This window comes from Polypterus senegalus, chromosome 12 (assembly GCF_016835505.1).
Source record: "Polypterus senegalus isolate Bchr_013 chromosome 12, ASM1683550v1, whole genome shotgun sequence".
Classification (NCBI taxonomy): domain Eukaryota; kingdom Metazoa; phylum Chordata; class Cladistia; order Polypteriformes; family Polypteridae; genus Polypterus; species Polypterus senegalus.
Window position 1 is genome coordinate 153565684 of NC_053165.1, and position 25832 is coordinate 153591515.

The 25832-nt window shown below is 37.7% G+C and overlaps 1 protein-coding gene across 1 annotated transcript in view; it reads right to left on the reverse strand.

The window, feature by feature from the left end:
- Positions 1-2566: 2566 nt before the first annotated feature.
- cep152 (centrosomal protein 152) overlaps positions 2567-25832 on the reverse strand; it is a 61546-nt gene continuing 38280 nt past the window's right edge. The window contains exons 18-28 of the mRNA XM_039770346.1: positions 25173-25364; positions 22426-22710; positions 21237-21368; positions 18474-19109; positions 17594-17675; positions 16225-16383; positions 11388-11475; positions 11104-11207; positions 5006-5162; positions 4831-4910; positions 2567-3706 (exon numbers count right to left, since the gene is read on the reverse strand). Of these exons, the coding sequence (XP_039626280.1) occupies positions 2772-3706; positions 4831-4910; positions 5006-5162; positions 11104-11207; positions 11388-11475; positions 16225-16383; positions 17594-17675; positions 18474-19109; positions 21237-21368; positions 22426-22710; positions 25173-25364 (2850 nt within the window). The 3' untranslated portion in view covers positions 2567-2771. The remainder of the gene's footprint in view (positions 3707-4830; positions 4911-5005; positions 5163-11103; positions 11208-11387; positions 11476-16224; positions 16384-17593; positions 17676-18473; positions 19110-21236; positions 21369-22425; positions 22711-25172; positions 25365-25832) is intronic.

Consider the following 25832-nt stretch of genomic DNA (forward strand, 5'->3'; position numbering starts at 1 on the left):
AACTAGACATCAAGTCGAGCAGAACGGTACATCTTAGGTGGGGGTTTTCTCTTACCGGTAAGTCAGGAAGTGCCAGACAAAATTAAAAAAAAACTGAAGTGATTTCAAAGCATTTAAAATAAGTAATTTACAGTAAGCATTTAAAGAAAGTAATCCTTACAAGCACAAAAGACAATACATTTGAGAATCATAAGTGAGGAAGAATTATGTGACTCGATCTCAGGTAATGACTTGTTGGCAAAACAAATGAACAAGAATTCTTTGACTCATTCTCAGGTAATGGTTCCCGTTCGAATTTGAAAGAATGCAGTCAATGAGCAGCAAAAAGATTATACATAAAGGTTGAAAGCAAACAATGGTTAGAAACTATAATAATATTTTTATAAAATTTAAATATATGTGTCTAATTTGTTGAATGTACAAGGCGATGCAGCATATTATTTTAATATCTATAAATTCACCTTAAAACAAGTCCAATAAATTGTACAAAACACAAAATATATTCTAATATAAATGTGTTGTTACTGTATTGTAGTGGTTGCAAGGATGCTAATATTCAGACCATCTGAAGATGGTGATTTGTTTATTTTATTACAGGGACAGCAGGAGCACACACAGCCTTGACCCAACACGCACACAGAGACACTTTTAGTGGCTTAATAAAGTATCTATCGAACAAATAAAGAAGACAAAAAATTATTAAACAAACAACGTATATGCAAAAGCCACCCCCAATTCCCCAATGGCAGTAATTATTTACAAACACTGCACAAATGAAACCGAACAAAACACTAGGCATTATACAGTAAACAACACAATAAAGTCCAAACACAATTCAGTACAGTAGCTGCAGATGACGAGGTGTATAGAATGTAAAACTCCATATGAACAGCCCTCTGTATGAGATGTAAAGTTTTGTCCTACCAGGTTCCACTTGTTGCATGAAGATTTGGCGTCACTGAGAGCACTCCCCAGACGAAGATGTATCGAACCAAGATGAAATGAAATGAACAAGCATACACAGGACAAGCACATACATCCACATACAGACTGTAATCCACAGTGTTGTACTCCAGTAGAGTGTGAAGAGCAGAAAAAAAACAAACACAGATGATCGCAATTCCCATGATGTCTTTTTAGCTCCTTTATAAAGAACACCTGATTAGCTTCCTTCTCAGCAACCCCAGCTACTTTGAAGCTGCCCAGTGGTGTAATAATACCAGGACTGCTAGGACTTGTATAAAATTTAAGATGCACTGCTACAGTATTGAACATGTATGATGAAATTCCAAAAATGTGTACATCCGCAAAGGTCATGCAAAAATCCCCTAAGGGATTAAAAAAGTATATATATATATATAAAAAAAAACAATTATGTATTCAAGATATCTCAATAACAATTAAACTGTCATGACAAATATGCCACATTTCAACAAAATAAGTTCTCTGGGACCCATTGTTGTTCCATGCAGACAGTTGGACAGACAAGCAGACAGACATGGCTATTTCATTAGGTGCTCTCCACATTATATGCGAACACACATAATAAGGTACCCTCTCTGGGGTTGTTTCCTGCCTTGCACACAAATACTGTTTTGGGGTAAGGCACCATTTGGCCGCAAACCTAAACTGGGCTGAACCATCCGTTGAGTCACATTAATTGTGAAGGAGGTTCACATTTAAGTGAGCTGTCATACTGCTATGACAGATTTCATAGATCTTTGGATCAGACACTCTTATCTATAAGGAAGAAGCCTATCGTTGCAAAACGATGCGAGAGGATGCACGCTCATATTATACAATGAATTAATTCAGAGGTGAATGAAGAATCAAACAAAATTCACAAAGTCACCCTAAGCATCTCAGGATTTTCTCCAACATTTCAATCATCAACACCAAATGCTAACAATCCAGGCCAATGCTGAATCCCATATTGATGAGCCGGGCAACAATATTAACAGAAGTCTATATGTCCAGTCATGGTCAATAAAAGACTAATACAAATTACACCACACTACAGGAATGATCTACATTCCTACCCTCACCTATGGTCATGAGCTATGGGTAGTGACCGAAATAACGAGATCGCGAATACAAGCGGCTGAAATGAGTTTCCTCCCCAGGGTGTCTGGGCTTTCCCTTAAAGATAAGGTGAGAAGCTCAGTCATCCGGGAGGGGCTCAGAGTAGAGCCGCTGCTCCTCCGCATCGAGAGGAGTCAGATGAGGTGGCTCGGGCATCTGATCAGGATGCCTCCTGGACGCCTCCCTGGTGAGGTGTTCCGGGCACGTTCAACCGGGAAGAGGCCCCAGGGAAGACCCAGGACACGGTGGAGGCACTATGTCTCCCGGCTGGCCTGGGAACGCCTTGAGATTCTCCCGGAAGAGCTGGAAGAAGTGGCTGAGGAGAGGGAAGTCTGGGCCTCTCTGCTCAAGCTGCTGCCCCCGCGGCCCGACCCCGATAAGTGGAAGAGGATGGATGGATGGACAAATTACACTACAAAAGTTAAGAAAACAAATTTATTGCATAATTAAAAAATAATAATAATATATTAAAAATACCCCCCAAACTTGTACAAATAATAAATATTTTTAACGTATAAAACAGAACAGAAAAACAGTCAATTATTTACACATTATAACACACACAATACAGATGAACTGAACTGATTAAAGACTGTTGGCATTCATTTATTCCCAGACACACTTTTGAGGTTTAAATCTTTCCTTCCAACATAGAGAGTGTGCACGCACACACACACACACTCATAATGTTATTTCTTCAAACGATGTAATGGGCTGTCAAATCCACTGTCTTGCTGAACTTTAACATCGGAGGAGTAACCCCTTGAACTGACCGATTTTACACTTTTACCTTCAAACCCTAAAAACGGATCCCTTGTTCCTGAAAGATGCAGAAGACGAGTACTACTGGCACTCTGGTGGCTCATCGATTTTGTTTTGTAAAGTTCGTATTGCGTACTTGCCGGAATATCTATTCTGGATTTTTCTATAATCTTTTTGTTGATGAAAGTATCATCGCTATCTGTGTCATAGACAGAGGATACTAAAGGCTGCATCTGCACATTATGTTTAAGCATTCGTTCAGTTTTATTAGTTGTGTATGATGGCAGGAAGTTGCTTTGTAGCGGACCCCCAAAGCTTCCTGAACTCCAATCACTTGGACCTCCGTCCCGAACAGGAGTTTCCTGAATATCAAACGGACAGGTCGAAAGGTCTGTACCAAAATGCTTTTCTGCTTGACCAGCCATGTTCTGCTTACGTAAAGTCACGTGTGACAATGCAGGTTCATTACGGGAGACGCGGGTAAACAGAACAGACTGACCAGTGCGCATTCGCTGGGTTCCAGACTGCTCAGCATCGGTGTCTTTAAATTCCTCGTTTTCCCGTATTGCCTTGGTATTATGGGTCACAAACCAGGAGAGGTCTGGAGCAGAGTCAACCACCTTAGACTCGGTGGCTGATTTCTCAGCTGTAATCCTCTCGGCTTGCATGGGCGATTCTTTCCCTCCTTTGTTATTTGCAGATTTCAGACTTCCAAATTCCTTTGTAATATGCCCGGGTAGTGGTTTGCCCTCAGAATCTGTATGAGTAGGAAGGCTGTAAACTTTCAAGGAAGTAGACTGCTCACGATCTTTTTCCAGTTTTGTGCTCAAAACACCCCATTCAGACTTAGACGACTCCTTTTCTGTAATCAATTAATATAAAAAAAAAAACAATAATATTGAATTTAGATTGATCAGTTTGAGACAAAAAAATACGCATGCACAATGTGATGTGGCTTTTCTAGCTTCTCTCATTTCACTCGAGGCTTTCATCAATAGAAGAAAGTAGCAACAACCACCTCTTAATGGTTAATTATATGGATTTTCTGAGGCTGCCACAAAGAATAATTACCTTCTCTTTCACACTTTAAAGAGAATTTGTCATGCTTGGCGTTGCTTAAATTCATTATCATCTACCATCAGGGATGTCAAAGAGAAAGTTAGCTGGTTATAATCTTGAACGTCATCACAGAGGACCCTCATGTGAAGTTGGGTCTCTACATTATATCTTTAGGATTTGTAAGACATGGGTGGTCATGATTTGATAAGCAGTATAGTAGGAATCTGTTAACATACTGTAAGGAGAATGGCATCCAAAAATCAAAAAAAACAATATGTTGTGAAGAAAATCGTGGAAGGATGAGAATTCCCAGGCGGGATGGTCGGTGGAACCTTTCATATATGGAACGTCGATACAATGGATGGGCTGGGGTAATATGTTCCCCCAATATTCTGGGGTTTCAAGCATGTTACTAGTGCTGTTCCAGTCTGGATTCCCACAGGAATGTATTGCAATTGTAGTTGGAGCATGCAACACTGTTGAAGACCTGAAGGAGGGAGCTTTTGGGGGGTCAGATTCTCTGCCCTCATCTATGTAGCTTGGAAGAGCTTCGAAGGTTGTCCTCATCAGCCAGGTAATTGAAAATGGAGTGAGACAACGATCAGTTGAGGTGAAGGAAGGCAAGATAAAAAAAAAAGGTACAGAATAGTATTTAATTCAAGTATTGTGGTAAGAAATGAATAAAAGGCTGTTTTGAACTGTGTTTGGGGGTCTAAGATACCCCTCCCAAAAGCCAAAATGTTAATGTGACCAAGGCCTACCACAGCCACACTTTCTTTTGTGCCCTAAATTTAGAACTGTATAGTGTGGGTTTGATAGTGTTGTGGTAAGAATACTAGACACTATGCCTGGATCTCAGTACATCTACACCCACAAACAAGTAAAGTACAAATGCTAAGTGTCTAATATATTAAATAAAATACGTACCTCTCAACCCATTACTTTTAATGCTCTTTTGGTTTGTTGCACAAGTTACTTTGCTTGTAGGGTTAATATTTTTTTCATTACTAAGAAAAAAAAAATAATGGCATTATAACAAGTTATCAAGCAAATTGGTCATATTTACATGTAACATACATATCATACTTCGCTACACCATTACCTTTCTTTCTTCTTAATTTCATCAATTATTTGCTGGAGGCACGTCAAGTAGTATTTTCTCATTTTCCTCGCAGTTTCTTGCCGTACCCGCAAAATCTCTGTTTCGATCACTTCAGCTGCTCTTTTTTTCCTTTCACTGACATAGTGAAGCATTTCTCCTAAGGAATAAATCAATAATTAAATTAAAAACAATGTTTGTGCTTTGCTTAAAAATCAAAATATACTTTAAATCAAAATGTGAAAATAATTTAGAACTGGAAAAATGTCATCTGTTCCACCATTTAACTACACACCTTATAATGTCATTGATAAAATACATACTACATACATGCTTCAGGGTGGCATACAAATGGCTGCCTTTTATGGGAGCTCTCTCTTTCTATCTCGCTCTTCTTCTTCTTTATTATAGGCCAGATTTTTACGATTGCAGGTATTAACCAATTTATTTAATCTACTTATATAATACGTTACCGTGGATGTCCATTTGTCTGTCCAGGATTTTAAAATCGCCTGTAGCTTGCAAACCATTTGACCTATTGACCTGAAATTTGGTACACATATACTACGTGAGCTCTACTGTCCACTTTCGGGGTGATGGTTGACCTCCAAGGTTATTCCTCGTTTTATTTTATATTATTGTAGATTCAACTCTCAGCAGCAGGGCAGCCATGCGGGACATGCATACGGGCACCGTTCTCATCCCTCCCAGCTTCGCCATCACTTCCCCTAACTCTTCATATCTTGAATCATTCATGAGGTAGATTGAACACTTAAGTACCAGCTTAAGTGAAAACTTATGGAAAACGTACTAAGTAATTGCAACACAGAAACTGACTTAATCAGTTTTAACGCAAAAAAACGCATCAACCTCTGAGCAAGCGAATGCTAAATGTACAGAGAAAGAGCATGAAAACTAGGATTGCTCAAGTCATGTGTAATGTGCAGTGCACTGTTACTGGTTATTAATAATATCAAAGGTTAAGATTTAGTCTATGGCTTGTTACTACTAAATTTAAATACATTTTTAAAGCGAAGACACATTGTTCTCGTCACAGATGCAGACCCAAGAGGTTGGCAAAGGGGATTGAAAGAATCTGATGGTTACCGACATCTGTAACATCACAGAACGTAAAGAGGGACATATTAAATGTTCCCATACTCAACTGGTAATGCTATGATCACTGCTGCCTGTCATATCTTATCACAAGAATAGATGGAAAGAACAAAGATGGAAAGAATACAGAGCAAAGATACAAGCAAGGTAACAAAGTCCTCAGAACTGGCTTGTGTCCATAAATGTAGAATGTTTGATTGCTTTTAATTAAGTTGGCTGAACTTTTATATGTCATGGTGAGTCATGGGAAGTTCAGGTACTGTGGCATGTGTTAATTGTAGAAAACAAACTTGACTTATTTAAGATGCTATTTTAATACTGGATGGTTTTTCACCTGATACAATCAGACAGAGTGGAAAAGGTAGGAGGGGGACCTGAAATGAGTGAATAAGTAATGGTTAATGGTTAAAAGCAAGCATGTTACAATTAAAACTAAAATGTGTTACCCAGTCATTGGAACACTGGCAGAATGTGTCCTTCTTACTGCCTAGGGAGATATGCAAACATCCTAGTTACTGTTTATAAGCAGAGGAACAGAAATGATTGATGCCGTGCTAAAATTTCAATGAATGAATCGTTCTGACCCTAGAATTCTGTTGACTTAACCAGGGGGACAACAGAAAAAGCAAACTTCAATTAGCATCTAGGACTTGTGGACACAATAAGCTGGACTCGCTCTCCTTAAATGTTACTGCTTTAAAATTTAAACCTCCAGTATAACTAAGCAAATTTCACCACGTCTGACACCCACCTCCAAGCCTGTGACTGACAGCAGCAGCTCTCCTCTTCAAGCCAATTTTTATCATAATATATATATATATATAACTCGCTTAGCCGTTGATACACAATGGAGGCAAGCACGTTGGCAAAATGAAACCGCCGAGGAAAGAGAAGCTCGCTCAGCCCCTATTGCACAAATTGTCATTTATTGAAAGAAGTGGCAGAATCCATGGTTTCTAGGGCCGTGGGCTTTTTACAGCACAGGCTTACACAGCTAGTATCTATCTATCTATATATATCTATATATATATCTATATATATCTATATATCTATATCTATATATATCTATATATCTATATATCTATATATCTATATATATCTATCTATATCTATATCTATATATATATATATATATATATATATATATAATTCACTAAGGCAAGACAACCATGAAAAGCACGCTGGAAGGGGCGTGGACTCACTGAGCCGCCGACAAGTAAGACACCTATGGCACATGCAGAAGGAGCCACGCCCACCAACTCCTGGCACCTTCGAGCCACGTTGACTGTTCATAGAGGCATGTTTCTCGCGGAGGTGAATCGCCATATGCAGCGTGTTAAACGGTTTGCGTGGGGTATCCCATGGGATCCTCAAAACAATCCTTTACAACTGAGGTTAAAACACAATGAAGTAAGCAGACTTTAAAAACCGAGTTTTCGGTTACGATGCACAGCTGCGTGCACCATTTTACTGTGTTGGTTCGTTCCATGCATTGTTATAATGTTGCTTTTTTTTTCAAATGTTAATTTTCTCCCTGTGCTTAAAAATCATTAAAAACCGGCCTGATTATGCAGCGTATGGTACGCCACGGGTTAGCTAGTATTTTTTATATATTATATATTCCAATGCCTTGAGAGAAAGGTGCTATATAAATAAAATGTATTATTGTTACAGTGCTACCCAAGACTGTAAAAGCAGTGTTAGAATGTCACAAAAACATATTGATAGAATATCTGGTGTGAAATTAGCTTTAATTTTCCCCTCATTCAGTTGCTACAGAAACAGAAATAAGCAGATTTAGGATAATCCAAAAGTAATTTATTATACAAGTGTGATTATTCATGTTCACCATTACAATATAATAACTATGAAGTATACCAGTTATTTATGGGTGGTACAAAATATTAAATAGTGGAACTTGTTGCTCAAAGCAACATGACCTAAGAAGTGTGCCATTTGCTCATTTCATCTTAAATCACGCTCACAAGTACAAGGCCACAGCATGTGCAGCATGCCTGCACATCATCTGACATCACTAGGGTTGGGACACGCTCAGCTCTACTCAGGTTAAAATTGGTTCCAAAAAAAAAAAAAGATGTTTTCCAAGCTTCTGAATAATGGAAATGAAGGTAAGAAACCGTGGACCTTAGCTTCTAATTAATTTTTTTTTTTATACAGTATGTCAACACTTAGAATGTAATATACAGTGGATTGAGAAATTATTCAGACCCCTTCACTTTTTTCACATTTTGTTATATTGCAGCCAGATAATAAAAAAAATAAATTAATTTATATCCTCTCATCAAATAACACTCAATATTCCAGAATTACAAAGTGAAACTATGATTTTAGATTTTTTTTGCAGATTTATTAAAAGTAAAAAAACTGACATGTCACATTGATACAAGTATTCAGATCCTTTGCTATGACATTTGAAATTTGGCTCAGGTTCACCCCATTCTATTGATCATCACTGTGATGTTTCTGCGCCTTGTTTGAAGTCCACCAGAGGTAAGTTTGGTTGAAATTTAGGCAAAGCACACACCTGTCCCATAATAAAGCAAAATCCAAGCTATTAAGTCAAATGCTTTGTCTGCAGAGCTTGGAAACAGGATTATTGTGTCGAGGTGCAGATCTGGGGAAGGCTATAAAAGTGTTTTGTTTTTTTTTTTACAGCATTGAAGACTCCTGAAGGCACAGTGGCCTCCATAATTCTTAAATAAAAGAACTTTGGAAAAAACAGGACTTTTCCTATAGCTGGTTACCAATCAAAACTGAACTTAACTGCCAACACTTTACCAATTTGCCAAATTTATTTCTCCCTCAAGCCAACTGACTCCACCAAACCTCTCCTCGACTGCCTATCTGACATTAAGGACTGGCTGGCTGTAAACTTCCTTCACCTGAAAACCAAGGTCATTGTTTTTAGTCCCGACTGCAAACAGGCTCCACCCCTTGGCCTTGTTTCTCTTCCCATTCCAGTAACTTCGTCTGTCTCCAATCTTGAAATCAAAATGGATACGTTCCTGAAAATGGATGCTCAAGTCAACAGCACAGTAAAATCCTGCTTTTTCCATCTAAGGCGAATCGCCAAACTCAAGCCTATTCTGTCTAACCACCTTCTGGAATCAGTAATCCATGCATTCATTACGTCCCAGCTTGACTACTCTAATTCCTGCCATTTTGGTATCAGTAAAGCCACTCTTTCTAGACTCCAACTGGCTCAAAATGCGGCTGCAAGGCTTCTAACTGGAAGTAGCAGAATCTAACACATTTCACCGATTTTAAAAACCCTACACTGGCTGCCAGTTAGATTCAGAATCGATTTTAAGATTCTCCTCCTAACCTATAAGGCATTAAACGGTCTAGCCCCCGCCTATTTGAGTGTCTTGCTCCATTGTCACAATCCCCCTCGTGTTCTTAGATCCGCAGATCAGCTGCTCCTAACCGTTCCCAAGGCACGTTTTAAAGCTCGTGGTGAAAGGGCTTTCTCCGTCTGTGCACCCAGGCTCTGGAACTCCCTGCCCTTAGTGGTTAGGCAAGCCGCTTCAGTCGCCACATTCAAATCTCGCCTAAAAACGCACTTCTTCACATTGGCTTTTAATTCTTAACCTGTTTCATTTTCCACTTGCCTTTTGCTATTTTCTCTATTTTATTTGGTCCCCTGACCTGTTTTTAGTATCTGTTTTAATTCTCTCTTAATGTTTGTTTTTAATATTTTGCTTTTAGTCCTGCTTGTTGTAACTGTACAGCGCTTCGGTCAGTTGTAATGCTGTGTTTTTAAGCACTCAACAAATAAATATGGTATGGTATGGTATGGTAATCTGGGGTTTATGGGAGAGTGGCCAGACAACACATGGAAGCATGCATGGAGTTTGCAAAGAAGCACTTAAAGGGGTCTCAAACTATAAGAACGGACATACTCTGGTGTGATGAAACCATGACTGAAGTGTTTGGCGTCAGTTCTAAGTATTATGTTTAGAGGTTCCCAAGCAGCACTCATCACTTAAACAATACCATTCCAACAGTGAAACATGGTAGTGGCAGCACCAGGCTGTGGGGTCTTTTATCCCTGGCAGTGACCAGTAGACTAGTCAGAGATGAGGAAAACCTGAATGGAGCAAATTACAGAGATATCCTTAATGAAAACCTGCTGCAAAGTGCTCTGGAAAATCGGACTGGGTCACAGTTTCACCTTCCAACAGGACAATGACCACAAGTATAAAGCAAAGAATACACAACAGTAGCTTAAGGGCCACTTTGGACATGTCTTTGAGTGACCCAGCTAGGGCCCAGACATCTCTGGAGAGACCTGAAAATAGCTGTCCACTGATGGTCTCTATCAAACATTATGGATTTGAGAGAGTCAGCAGAAAAGAATGGCAGAAAAATCCACAAATCCAGGTGTGTGAAGCTTGTTGCGTCGGACCCAAGAAGACTCCAGGCTGGAATGGCTGACAAAGGGGTTTCAACTAAGTACTGAGTAAAGGGTCTAGATACTTAACCTGTGTCAATAGCTTTCCTCCGAAAGATAACATTGTAAGTGATATGAGAAAAGTTAAAAAAACACATTTTGAATGTAGTTATCTAAAAGTAGCTAAAAGCAACACAACAGACATGTTTTTGTCAAATCTTGAATAGATTTGTAAAAAACTCAAGAATTTCGTTTTCGCTTTGTCATTCTACGGTATTGAGTATTGCTTAATGAAAAGAAAAATATGATACAAATGGTTTCAGCACAAGGCTGCAACATCACAAAATGTGAAAACCGTGAATAAGGCTGAATACTTTTCTGAAGGCACCGTATATGTCAAATGTATTTGTCTTTGCTCTCGCTCTCTCCCTCTCACTACTATATACGTTTCTTTATTCATTTCATAACATTTATACATGTGTGGCTATGTATAATGTTTTACGTTAAACTGATAGTTTTAAAAAAGTCAATCATTTTGACTATTAAGTCATAGTATACAAATGTACGGTACCTTTAATTTTTTGTAGGGCTTTTATATACTGGACTCTGTTTTCTTCGATTCCTTCTTGAATAAATGCCTTGTAGTTGTTCTCCAAGGTGGCATCAGTTTGTGACCTAAAATGATGATGCATCTTTTAGTGAACTTCAAAACATTTCCATTAACTAAACTGAAATAAAAGAACTGCATGATATTATACATTACATTACAGAAGAGAATAATTAATAATTGGCTTTTAAGAAATTAATTTATTCCACCAAAAGATAAAACCCAGCTAAAAAGAGCTGAAGTCATACTCAGAATTTTTTTTGATTCCCGTTGATTTTTCTTTACACATTTGCAGGTTTTCTTCCCTTAATTTTCGGATGGTCTCTTCATAGTTATCTGGCAAGAAAAAAAAAGGTGTGAAAAATCACATTAAATGCAGCATGTCTTATGAACAACACACAACATTGAAGAAATTGATTTCTCCACATAAGCCTTGCAAGCCACCTAAGACTAGTTGTGTATTAGTTTCTCCTGCAGAATTTATGGCAGCATCGCCAGTCCTGGGCTGTATCTCCATTCAATATTAAAGCAGCCTTGAATTTGCTGAGGGACTCCTAAATCGGGTTTTACTTGTTGAATGGTCAAGGTGACAAAGGCCATACCAAAATAAGCACTCATACACTATCGCCAGAAGCTTACAAAATACATGGCCTAAAGGAGTATCCCAGATTACTTTGCAAATGGTCCTGGGAAATCACACACCGTCAACTACATCAAGGACCAGCGTTCCACTTAAGTGTATAATGTGGCAAAACATGGCCATTCACTGCTGATCTGAAACATTCCACTTCCATATGAAGCATATGACTTTAGACTATCTCATAAGGTCAGGGATGTATTAGATGGAAAGCTGACATTAGGTACTCCTAGTCAAAGTGTTGAATGCAGAGGACAGGGGAAAGTACAAATATCTAAGTGACTTTAATAAGAGACCAATCATTATGGGTAAACAACTGGGCCAGAGCCAAAATGGCAAGGCTTGTGGGGTGTTCATGGTCTGCTGTGATGACTGCTTACCAACAGTGGTACCAGGAGGGAAAAACTTGAACAGCTGACAGAGTGTTGGATGGCCAAAACTCATTGATGCGATAGATAAACAAAGGCTATTCTGTCTGCTATGAACCAACAGGACAGTTTAGATAGTTTTAATGATGGTTATGAGAGTAATGTGTATACTGTCATGACACACAGTGCATTGAACCCTTCCTTACTAACCCCTGTCCACCATCAAAAGAGCCTAGAATGAGCACATGAGCATCAGAACTGAACCACAGACCACAAATTTCCCATTGCATCACGTGGGTGGGCATGTCTCTTTACCTGGGGAAGAGAAGGTACCAGGATGCACTGTGGAGAAAGTGTAAAGCCTTAAGCATTGTTCTGCTAGGAAACCCTAGGTATGAACATTCGTGAGGAGGTTTATGGGGATGCGGATCTCCTACCTAAATGTCACTGCAGACCAGGTTCACCCCTTTATGACATCAGCATTCCCCAATGAATCTAACATTTTTCAGCAGGATAATGCACCCTGCTCAACTGCACAAATTATAAAGGAATGGTTTGTGGAATGTGATTAAGAGTTTGAGTTATTGTCCTGGCTTCCAAAATTCCCAGATTTCAATCCAATCATGCACCGGTGGGTTATGTTGAAACAATAACAACAAAGTCCAATCTGTGTCAGGTCCTTCTCGCAAATTACTAGACTTAGAGGATCTGCGGTTACCGTTCTGGTGCTACATAGCACAAGACATCATCAGAAGTCTTGTAAGAGCTGTCTGGGGGGCACAAGGATGAATAACAAAATTAGGCAGGGGGTCATAATGTTTTTCTAGTCAGTGTTAATATATAATTAAATCCATTAGAACATAAGCAAGAATGGATAAAAGGTACAGCAAATTACCAGCAACTGCAGCTATCTATCCTAGAATGTAAGAAGACGAAACTAGTGTGGAAGTAACCCCACGAAGAAGACAGGAATAGTTGAATCAATCAGTCTTTATTCAAGCACTGGCGAGTACATAGGATTCATGTGTTGCAAGGCAGAAGAGCGAAGTTCCGCTTTTCAGTCGACTTTTTATATTTTCTCTCTCCTCCTTCCCCTTACTTATAAAAAAAAAGCATAATATCGTTTACCTAAGCATTTCATTTTGTATTGCGCAAATCGGCCAACCATTTCTGTTTTGTGTGTGTGTCAAAAGGGGCCCTCAAGAAGAAAAGATCATCTTTCCTATGTCTAACAAATGCGTTCCTAAAAAGGAAGTTGTCCCAGGTCAGCTTACTGCACCGTCTTATGACAGACACCTGTATGAATAACCTGCCGTTATAACAAAACAGCTTGGTCAGCTTTTAACCCTTAGTAGCTTGCAAGTAGTTCAATTTACTTTCACACTAGGAAGATGAGCCGCTCCATAGTATTTATTTTATCATTTCACACAAAGTGCTTGATAAAGATAACATAATTGTCAAGCAAGCTTACATATCACATCAAGTTTTGATTTGTCGTGCAATGACTTTCTCTGCGTGCTAAATTCATTAAGAGTCAAGGCTCTCCTGATACAGTTGGTTAATAGTCTGAAGAATGAATGGGTGGGGAGGCATTTTTAGACTCTCAAGGGTGACTACAATTTCAGAATTATGACATACAGCACTGGTGGTTTCTGTTTCAGATCAGTGCCTGGATTAAATCAATGCAATAATCTTTAGCCTTATAGAAGAAAATAAACCATGTACATTTAAACATAACAATAAGGGCTTTTTATGTAGTTTTAATTTCTTCGCATTAAATTGATTAAAAAAAACTCGGGGGGGAAATTAACTATGATTTCACATTCTCAAAACATTACTTACTAAATCTGTATTTTTTTTAATAAAGCATGGCTTTAACTGCAAGAGGCTGCAGGGGAAATTATCAAAATTTGTACACTATCATGACTAATCTTCAAATAAATTGCCAGTATTTGCAGTGGAGTGATCCAAGAAGAACACAAAGTACGAAAGTAATTCATCTGTGCATGTGGTGATTGGCTTTTAGACAAACTGTACTTCAGCTCTATGTCAAGTATGCCTAGGTCTCAAGTGTTCATTTTGCATAATGTCTGTGAGAACTAACAAGGAGGGTCCTGTCGTCATTATTTCTAGATTTCAATTTGGTATTTCTGCAGAGCAGAGTGAGCCCAGTCAGCGATGTTATCATGAGGATAGTGCAATAATATTATCATAAAACTATGTACTTAGAAAAAAATAATAATACTTTAATAATCAGTTGTTGCATGATGATAAAAATATGTATTTGGAAAAAAAATAATAATACTTTAGTAATCAGTTGTTGCTCAGGCACATTTATGACCCTACTAGATCAGACTTTTGCATGCAGTTGTTTAGCCCTTTTGCTGAAATACCAAAGCAGGAACTAACTGGCCAGCTGGCTTGGGAGGTTTGATGGCTTTGTATTAATATATTTGTACCTGATTACCAAGGGTGCTTGGCTCTAACCTTGAGCAGATATGTCAGACAATTGTATTAGTTTGTTTGAAGTCCAAGTATCAAAGACAGGGACACATGAGCTCATTCCTGTACGAAGAAAGCCTCGTCTGGAAGGCTCTTACAGATAAAGTGATAAGTGCAGATATTTGGGAGAGGCTCATAGTAGAGCCACTGACCCTCCAAATTAAGGGGACCCAATTGAGGTGGTTTGGGTATCTGATATTAATGCCGCCCAGACACCTCTCTTTGGAGGCTTTAAGGGCTCGACCAGGGACCAGGCCTCGCTAGGAGGATTACATCTCCAAGATGATCTGGGAACACCTTGGGATCCCACATTACGAGTTGGGAAATATGGCCGAGGAAAAGGACATATGGGCGTCACTGTTAAGGCTGTTGCCCCCGTGACCCGGTTTTGGATAAGTGGTGGAAAATGAATGAATGAATCAATCAATCAATCAATGGAAGGTAGTTTACAGCCTAGTTACTTGTGTATCCTTTCTTTCTTGTTTGTCTGGAATTGGAAAGGGGGCTAGTTTTTGCTGGAGCTGCTTCAATGTTGAATGCTGCCCCCAAACTGATTAGGTTCAAAAGTGGTGACAGGGGATAAAAAGCCGCAGTAAGTGGAAGTTTGCATACTGTAGGTTCTCCCTCTGCCATTTTCTGTCCTGAGGAGAGTCCGTCCATTTCTCTCTCTGTGTCTCAGCTGCTCTATTCATAAAGAAGGCCATTCCAGATCAGAGACCAATCAAAATACTAAGACAGAAAGCCACATAGTAGCCTATTATCCAGGTTATATTAATATTATTTGGCTAATAATCACATTGTACTCTGCTTAAATTATTGTCCTGCTTGTTCAGGTAGTGAATCGAATTGCCTAGGGTTACAGATGTAAATGAAAGAGTGAATGATTGAACTACAATACCAGTCAATCCACACAGTGAGGTGCAAGTATGGGATTTGGGTTTTGGTCTACATAATACAGAGTCCAAAAATTGTGTCACCTTAGGTACTACCACAACAAAACAAATGTGAAAAATTTTTCCCTCAGACTATAAGAAAAAGTAAGTTGACAAAACTAAAATTTGAGTGGTTTTGGACCGTTTGACTATACATTGCTCCATCTCTAAAAGTGTAGTCTTAATAAGTAATGGTAAATCAACATAAAGTATAAAACTTCCATAGCTTTCCTCTGAAAGATTACATTGTAAATGATGTGAGAAAAGTTAAAAAACACATTTTGGATGTAGCAGGCTGCTTGCTGCTTATCGACACATTTACAAGACAAAAGACACTGACAGAGAGGTGCAAAGGGATTTAAGGTGGGATGGATTTATGAGTTTTTTTGTAGGCTTTGGTAATTCTAGTGTTAAAAAAGCAATCAATAGATGGATAGATGGATGTCAAATATACAAAAGCACATTTTTACCACAATGAAATCAAATCAGTGGAGGAAGTAAAAAAAAAATTATTTGGCTTTGTGTATGTGCAAAATTACAGAAAACGTCACTCAAATTAGTCGTGGAATAAAATCAATTGAGATACAAGAAGGATGTTAAAGGTGTAAAAAAATGCATTATGGTGATATTTATAAGAAACTGAAACCTTTCATGAGACGCATGTTGGCTTTGTTTTCTCTGTCAGATTGCTGCAGGTGTCTGCAAGCTTTCTCCAAATTCCGCCGGAGGTCATGGCACTCTTTTTGAGCCTTTTCAAGCTTGTGAACGCAGTGTTTACAAAAGCAATGGTGGCTTGTCTTTTCATCTGAAACACAAAAAGAATTAATTACAAAGTTGAAAGAGTCTAATGGAAACAAGTTTTTGTTGCAACGAATGTCATAACCAGCAAGTCACTTCCACCTCTACTTGACCTCCCTGCTGAATTTGCTGGCCTTTTTTTCCCCTTCTCTAGTCTGAGATTTTACATTTATAAGAAATGTAGAACTATTTGTATTTTGTCATAGCTTTAAATACATTTATCTTTTTTAATTTACCTTTTACTGTGTATTTTGTTCTCTTAATTGTACCACAATAATTACATATTAACAATGAGTAGAGCAAACATCGCTGAATGTGAAGAGGAAGCTGATGCATCGGTGTCTGACACACTGGTATACTCATTTATAAATAATTAATGAAATAACCAGAATACATGGAATATTGAATGAAAATTGTTATGTCTCAAAAAAACAAGATTAAAAAAAGCTAAATTATCCTCCCCATAATATACTGTACATAAATTGCACTGCATATAATAACATCTTGATCCTCAGCAGTGTGCCTATCACACACACAGAGGTGTGAGGGATCATCTGATCTACAAGCTCCACAGAGCTTAATCCCACTTGGACAAAGCTGACACCGCAGTCTGGATTGTGTTTGATTTTATTTTCCTAGTGCTTTTAACACCATTCTGCCTCATCGAGTAGGGAAAAAGCTTCAGGCTTTGCATCTTGATGTCCCAACAACCTCTTGTGTCATGGACTACCTGAGTAACAGACAGCAGTTTATGAGGCTCAGGAATTGTGCATCAGAAATGGTAGTGTGTAAAACTGGAACATCACAGAGAACTGTGACCTGTGCCCTTTCCCATTTACCCTGTACACAACAGACTACCCATTTGCCACCTACAGAAATTTTCATCACAGACTGCATTAAGACTAGGTCAAAGTACAGGAGGCTTATGAAGGACTTTGTCTTTTGATGCAGAGAGAACCACCTGCAACTCAATATCAGCAAGACCAAAGAACTGGTGGTGGGCCCCTGTTATATCAGAAACTTTATCTGCACTCTGCACGAAAAAACAAGATTCAAATTTGGTCTTTTCCATCACTGTGAAATACATGGGCTAAATAACATATAAAAAATAGTCAGCGCCTCTTCCACGTTAAGCCAGTATATAGAACAAAAAAACATTTGAAAGATATCAACCAATAAATAAAATTTGATAGAGATAAGGTAAAAATAAAAAGTACCATCAAGATGTCGCTGATGCATTTCGGCTTCTTTTTTGTGGAGCTCGGCTTCTTTTACAACTGCTTGCAGCTTTTCTTCACTCTTGAATTAAAAAACCAAAAAAAATAGTTATGTTAATAACACTGACTTTATTGTGATCAATAAGCACGACTACACTTGTATAGTTTTATACAGTCAAGTTTATCACATTTACAACGAAGGGTCCTTCTGTGTGCTAGCCTAACCTGAAGCAAAAACCAAGTAAGATGAAAATCTATTAAAATGAGTCAGGATCAGGAAGTGATAGTGATCCTTAAGTGACAGATAAGTGAAAAGAGGAACAGAACTCTTTCAGGCCCAAACTAGCTGAACGGTGCATGCAACTCTATTAATTTGCAACCTAACCACCTCAGGACGCCAAAGAAAGAATTGCAATGTTCCCTTTCATTTTCAAATCAAACTTTTCCTCAAGCTCACCTACCAATCCACGTTAGTCAGGGGTTTGACTGGGACTGACCTTTTTAAAACCACTCCTTGGAATAAAGCCCTAGGATTGCAGCACCCATTATTATTTGTAGTTAGTTTGGCCACCTGCTCTCTGTTGCTGGATGCAGGGATCGTACTTCTTGCACAAGTTTGCCAGGAAATATTCATCTGGTCATCTGCACTCTCTTCCAAGACTCTAAATTTCTCACTTGTGCATTTAGAAGATTTGCTTAATGGCATCTTAAGAAGTTAAACTGGACAAAACCCTCTGAAAGTTTCGGTTTACATGGACTAGTATATAAAGGAGGTCTGTAATAACCATTGTGAATTTTAGGTGGGATTTGTTGAACCCCTTGTAACATGCAAGTGCCACTTCCCCCCCACTAACCAATTAGAATCAAGTCCATAATTTACCTTTCTACATTCTTGTTTGATTAAATTCATCACAAAATCTCTGAATGCCAGATGCAGGCTTGATCGCAACTCTCCAAAGAACTGTCGACCTTTATTATTATACATCTTCTCAGATTTTGGAGACTTTGTAAGATCACCAACTATCATGGCTTGCACGTCATCAGCTATACTCTTAATTTCAACAAGAAGTTCTTCCTCATACAGCTCTCTGGCTCTCTCTGTCTTTTCAGCCAATTCTTTCGACCACTGCCTTTGTTTTTCTTTCAGGAACTCGTTGAAATCAGCTTCTTTCTTAGTAAGCAAATCCAGTTTCTGTTGCTCAAACTCTACTCTGCTTGTTTTGATAAGATTATTTAATTTTTTTGTGTGTTCATCTAGAAATGTCTTATAATCTTTTTCATTAAGTTCATTAATTCTGTTGATCTCTTCTTGTTTTTCCTTGGTCCACTGAGCATGGGCCTTGGCCAGTTCAGCCTTTAAGTGGGCTGCTTCCTCGGTTTTCAGATGGTCAAGCTGCCTTTCAAGCCAGGAAATCTTTTCTTGCATTTCTGAATTTTTATTATTTGCTTCCATCTTTTCCATTTCTTTATATTTTTGCTCCCATTTTTCTTCTGCTTCTTTGAGTATTGTAGATATCTGAATAATAGAAACGTACATCATCAGAGATTTGTTCAAACCCTTTTTAAAACATTAACATAATTTCTTCAGGACACCTAAGTCACAATAACTTTATGTTTTAAAGCAACTCGGACCAGTCAGTCTCCACTAAAATTGGTTTCAACCTCTTTTTGATTGCCAGACTCTGATAAAAAGTAAATCATTAGGGTGTAGTCCCTACACTCGCACTTTTGACATATGTGGTTTCACCTTTAAGTGACATTCTACACAAATTAAAAGTAGGTAGGTAGATTGGAGGTCTCCCCAATTAGTTGCCCCTTTAAAAACAATTCAGGGATTACTGGGGGTGGACTTGTAAAAGATTCCACCAGGGGGCAGTGGCCTCGTAGCCTCAAGACTTTACAACATACTTCTGACCAAAGAGGCGATTTCTGGAGAATGGTCTATCTGCATACCTCCAGAACTCTGCTGAACAACCAATAAGATTGCATGTTTTTATCAATGACTTACACAGCAAAAACTCCAGGAAGGGTCTGGCTGTGACACACAATACTACACAATGGTCATACATACATGACATACCGACCACATGACACACCCACTGCATGACATGCCTACTTGACAGTCATCATTACTCCCGAATAAGATCACCCTTCCACCGTTATAAGTAAACGTTATTTCTGTTGTGTTAATGTGCTTGCTGATATTTGTTATTATGGAGGTCACATTTTTGGATGATTTGAGCTACTCTCTTTTTCACTTTCTCATATACAAAGTATAGGGAAAGTATTGTAATCGTCCAAAAACTTGATGTCGAGATTTTAATAAATCTCAACGTTTCAGACCTCCCTGACTTTCTTGTATACGAAGTACAGGAAAAGTATTGGAATCCTCCAAAAATTCCATTTCAGGATTTTGATGAATCTTGACATTTTAGACCTCCCCAAGTCCAAAAATACCATTTTTGGAATTATGTCTGTGTCTGTCTGTGTGTGTGTGTGTGTGTTGACATGATAACGTGAGTACGCTTTCACTTAGGTCAACCAAATTTTGCATACAAGTATTAGGTAGAAAACATACATTTCTATCAACTTTTGGGTTATTTCTGCTAACCGGAGGTGGTAATTTACCTTTTATTTTATTGTGACAATGTTAAGTTTCTATTTTGCCGTTATCTTTTGTTTATGTGAGATACACTCAGGTGTCATGTAACCATGAGTTTTGCTTCAATGATGTATGCTGAAGTTCCGCTATAAATTTAGCGGCTATGGAACGTATTTTGATCCTTCAGTGGGTATGTTCTATCTAAAAACCTTTCTAGACTAGTTAGGTTATTTATCAACTAGGCCTAGCGCGAAGATTTGTTTAGGTTTTTGACTTCTTTCAGTTACCGGCTTCTTTTCAGTTTGCCCTCACGTTTTGTTTGATGATTACTTTTAGTCTTTTAGGTTCTGACCTTTGCTTGTCTAACCTTATAAACCTGCCTGACATGACATCTCTTGGTCTCCTTGCTTCTCATAATACTTTCTGGAGCCGCTGTCTCTACATTCACAACCTTAACATTAACCATAGTGTAAGGATGCTTTATGAGAACAACACGAGGAGTACATGTTGAGAAAGATGCTAATAATTGACCATGTCATGTAACAGGACCGCCATGTAATGTAAAGGCTGCTAACTATTATTGGATGTACGTAATAAAGTAGTGCTGGGGAGGTTTGCAGCTCATCTCTATTGGATTTCTCTAAACACATTTCTGCATCAGTCTTTACATCTGTATTCTGTACAAGGGTTGATCAAATTGGAGTTTCTGGTGTGTGATTATTACTATCTACATATTCTATGTTCTAATACTAATAATTACATGTTCTACTGTACTAATTTCTGGATGTTGTGTATGCTATACACCGCTTGCACAAGATTCAAATTTGTAAAGTCTAAAGTATCTTCCAAGAGGTGTAGACGATATAGAGATAAGAATAAATAACCAAGCCTTAAGTTTCAAGCTCATATGAGGTTTCAAAGAGCAAAGCAAAAACAAGATTCTTCAGTTTAATGACCTAACAGTCAAATATTAACCATCAGCAAAGTTTGGCAAACAGGAATTAGCTCTGATATTCAGACAGTTTTTAGTAATTAATCTACCTGCTCAACAAAATTCTTTTCATTCTCTTGCTCCCACTTTCTTTTTTCAGTTTCAAGATTAATTTTGTATTCAGGAAGAGTGGATAGCTCACCAGCCCAACGAACATAAGCATTAGAAAGTGCAATTTCGACCTGAGAGACAGAGCAAAGAAAAATTTTAAATTCCTCACAGGACAAATAATAAGTGATCATCACTACTGGGTAAGTAAAGTAAAAGTAAGATTTTATTATAAGATTATATAGCAAATTTAAACCAACTGAAGTTGACCAAGGTGCTGTGCAGAATGAAATACAACACAAATTAAAACAGAGTACCAACAGCACATAAGAAAGAACAAACAAACAATATAAAGCAATAAAATATAGTTAAAAAAAACACACACACACACACCATCAGTGGCACAAACAATAACATTTTGGAAAAGACAATTGAAAGTGGTGGGCTTATGGTTTAGCTTTAAAATCATCAACTGATGAAACCAATGTGATGTTAAAGGTTAATGAGTTCCTTAACGTGGGTGCTACAAAAGAGAATGCATGGTCATATTTTGATTTCAATCTGGAGTGTGGAACCACAAGCAGATGTTGATCAGATGACCACAGCAATATACCATGTTGGTAGCATGTAATAAAATCAGAAATGTACGAGGGGGCTTGGCCATGGAGTGAACTGAAAATAATCAATAAGGCCTTAAACTGGACCTAGTAATAGACATGAGGCCAATGAAAAGAATATATGGTCTCTGTTCTTTTTACCCACGAGCAGTTTAGAAGCAGCATTCTGGACGTATACCATTAAAGACACTGAAATGGACTGGCAGCCCAATAAGGTCTGGCTCCTGCTTTGCACCCAATGCCCTTATGGTAGAAATGCCCTAGCAGACTTAACAATGTTTACTACATTTATGTAACTTTGTCCACCTTGCTTAATCCAATTATGTTACATTACTCTTAAATAGATATATTAAAATGTACTTTAAAATGTACAACTTTTGCCATGTTTGTACCCTGTCTACATTGTGTTGACTAATTTTGACTTAGAGATTCAATGAACAAGTATAGTTTGACTATAGGTGCACACAATTTGCATTCAATATTAACTTCGGGATAGTGGAGACTGTTGCATTTTACTAACTCAGAATGAAGTAATGTGTTACAGAAAATATGAAAATTCACAATTGGACCATACCTGCTTGGCAATATTATTTTGATGTTCCTTCTCTAGTTCATCCTGTAATTTTTTCATGGCTTCTCTAATGGCTCTAGCTTTATCTTCTTCAGCCTCTTGCTGTAATGCAAGCTTCTGAGATCCAAGCCGAGTTTCTAGAACCTCTGCCGAAATCACATCTGCTTGGTCGGTCTGAGAGTAACCGTCTTGTTTTGTTGAGCAATTCTTTGCTTCTTCTTCAGAAACTTGTTGAATACACTTCTTTTCTGCTTTTTGCACTGCTTTTTTAATTGCTGCTTCTTTCAACTTAAAGTGAAAATTATTTTTATTGAATACATCAAACGCACAGAAAGGAAACTGCAATAAGAATATGCAATATAAGAAAATAATTTTAAAAGACAAAATATTTTATCTGACAAATTTTCTTATCATCAAGTGCATAGTTCAGTTGATTTGTGTTGTTTGTTACATAAATTGAAGTTATGTATTTAGTTCAATGCTGCACGTCCATTTTCATTTTGCTAACGCTGCTGATAGGATACTGATCACCAGAGGGCGTGTGAGAGTTTAAATTAATGTGTCAAAAAAAAAAAAAAGTAATCTCAGCAAAATAGAACAGCACTTGACCTTTTAGCTCAATTGAAAGCTGAAATTCTTAGAAATAATATTACAGATACAAGAAACAATGGTGCTGGCCAAAGCACCAGAATTATCTATGGTTATATTTTGAGGCATCTTTGCTCCAGCAGTGTGAAAGCAAAAGTTTTTTCATAATCTTTCATGAAGTCTTAGTCAAGGTCTTTTGACAAATAATCTTTAGATCTGTCTCCATGTTTTTTTTTTTTTAAATTTTGCTCAATTTGATGCATAAACATTAGAGAAACAAAGTGAAATTAAAACTGGGCTGATGCCAGCCTACTTATCTTTTCACAAACCCCGTTCAGCCATTATTTGATACAAATCATGTTCTCTTAACCAACCTTGAATATATAATGCCCACGTCAATCACAATTGCCAGATTTGCCACACTCCAAAGACACTAAAAATGCTTTAAAAATCCTTATAAGGACCACAAATAACTTCATCATTGTGGAAGACTGTCCACATACAAACAAGAGAAGAAAAGAAACTACCACCATTTCTTTTTCTCCATCTACCTCTGTTTGAGTAGCCATACGTCAGCAGACAAATAGTAGAAAGGGCACTGTATGCAAATAGGTTAAGGAAAAGAAGAGCATTTAACTCTGAAATGGTCGTATCTTTATGCTTATTTCGTATGCCACTAAAGCCGATGTCACATTATGCAACTTCTAGTCCTGGGGTATGTCAGATTACTCAGTAAGGAGATTTCAGTTGCAACCTCAGCTCTTGTTCAAAAAAATCAACCTTGAGATTTTGATGAATCTCAACATTTTAGACCTCCCAGAGTCCAATTTACTTTTTCATAGGAAATGTATTGTAATCATCCAAAAAATTGTTTGAGATTTTGATGAAATATCGATGTTTTAGACCTCCCAGAGTCCGAAAATACCATTTTTGGAATTATGTTTGTGTGTGTATGTAAACGAGATAACTTGAGTACACTTTCACTTAGGTCAACCAAATTTTGCATACAAGTATTAGGTACAAAACGTAGATTTCTATCAACTTTTGAGCTATTTCCACTAACCGGAGGTAGTACTTTTTTTATTCATGTAGCTGCAGAGACCGATTTATTCCACTTTACTTTTATAATAATTGTTCAGTATATTAAGTTGATTTAATATAAAAATATTTGTCTTGCAGTTTACTCCTCAAATATCCCTCCCCATATCGGAGGATACAAGAAAGTCGAGGGGAGACAACTCCCGATTTTTTTTTTTTCTCATTTCCATTCTGTTGTGGTACATAAAACACAAGTCAGATGAACCTCTCTTCTGTTTGCGTGGTTCAAAATACACATACTCCTCATGTCTCTGTGCTATACTCTATGCAGTGCACTCCATTGGTTGTAAGCTTTCATGCACACATAGCTCCGCCCCTACAACTAAAGACAAAATCAAACCTGTTTGAGTTTCTTAGTGTGAGTTGTGGGCTGAATGGAGTCAGTCATTGGCTATGTGACATTTGGCAACAGGCTTCACAGGAGCGCGTTTGCTCACTGCCTCCAACTCCCTAAGGTTATGTAAATGAAGGCAACGACTGAAAATGACTGGAAAAGTTGCTTACTGTGACATAGCCTTAAGCTAAGTTTGTTGCTGCCTGAGTGATGAACAATCTGTCTGCTCCACTAGTGTCCAATGTTATTAGTCAAAAATGGTTCAGTTTATCTGGTCAAATGTACCGCAGTATAAAAAAAAAAAAAAGAAACTTATCAGCTGAATTTTTACTCCATCAAATCTGAAAAATTGATGAAAAGATATAAGCTACTTATACAAAAAGAAGCAACAGTCTAGTAGCAATAGTAATAGTATTGTTACATATTCAAAAGTACAGGGAAATTATTACTAGCTACTAGATATCATAAGCAACGACACTAAATAAGATAAAAGCTTCCCAGAGTAGACATAACAGACTTAATACATAACATGTTTTTTTAGGGATATTCATGACTTCTTTATTATTATTTAGGACATCAGTATTATATCAAAATATTATGTTGGCCACTCGCTTCATACTAGCGAAAATTAGGTTCTTTGGCTTATGAGGACAGATAGATGAACATTTAATGGAATAATTAACTGTAGACATTTTAAGGACTATTTATTATAGTTTTTGGTGACTCTCACCTGCTCATGTTCCTGCTGCCAGGCCTCTTTTGCCAAGGAAATGTTGATTTCTACCTGTTTCTTTACATCATCTTCTTTCTCTTTCAACCACTGCACCTTTGCTGTTGTCATTAAAATTTTGTGCTTATCTTCAAGCTCAGATGTGAGACTTGCCAACACTCTGTTCTTCTCTTCTGTGAATTGCTTTCTCAACTAAAAAACAGAAAATGTTTAAAATTAAATGTATGTTCCAATTGAATTTAGAAATATGTGCAGCACACGCATGAAATTTGTATTGCAGGTAGTGTGTGGTGTAGTGGCTAAAGTTAATGCTTATTTAAAGGATACTTTAATCCATTCTACCCCTAGATCAACTTGCACGTCTTACCTACTGTGCGTCCCTGAGCAAGTCAATTAACCTGCACAGGCTTCAATTACAAAAACATATGTAATCAACTGTACTGCATCCTTATCTTGTCAGTCACCCAGGATAAAGGTGTCAGCCACATATGCAGTAATAATAAATCATTACTATTATTATTATGGGCTCACGTTTAGTGTAATAAACAAACAAGTATAGTTTTAAAATTCTAAAGGAAAAATAGGACAAAGTGTAACTAGGTAATGACTTCATGAAAAAGTACATATATAGTACTGTATATCATTACTATTCATAATTGA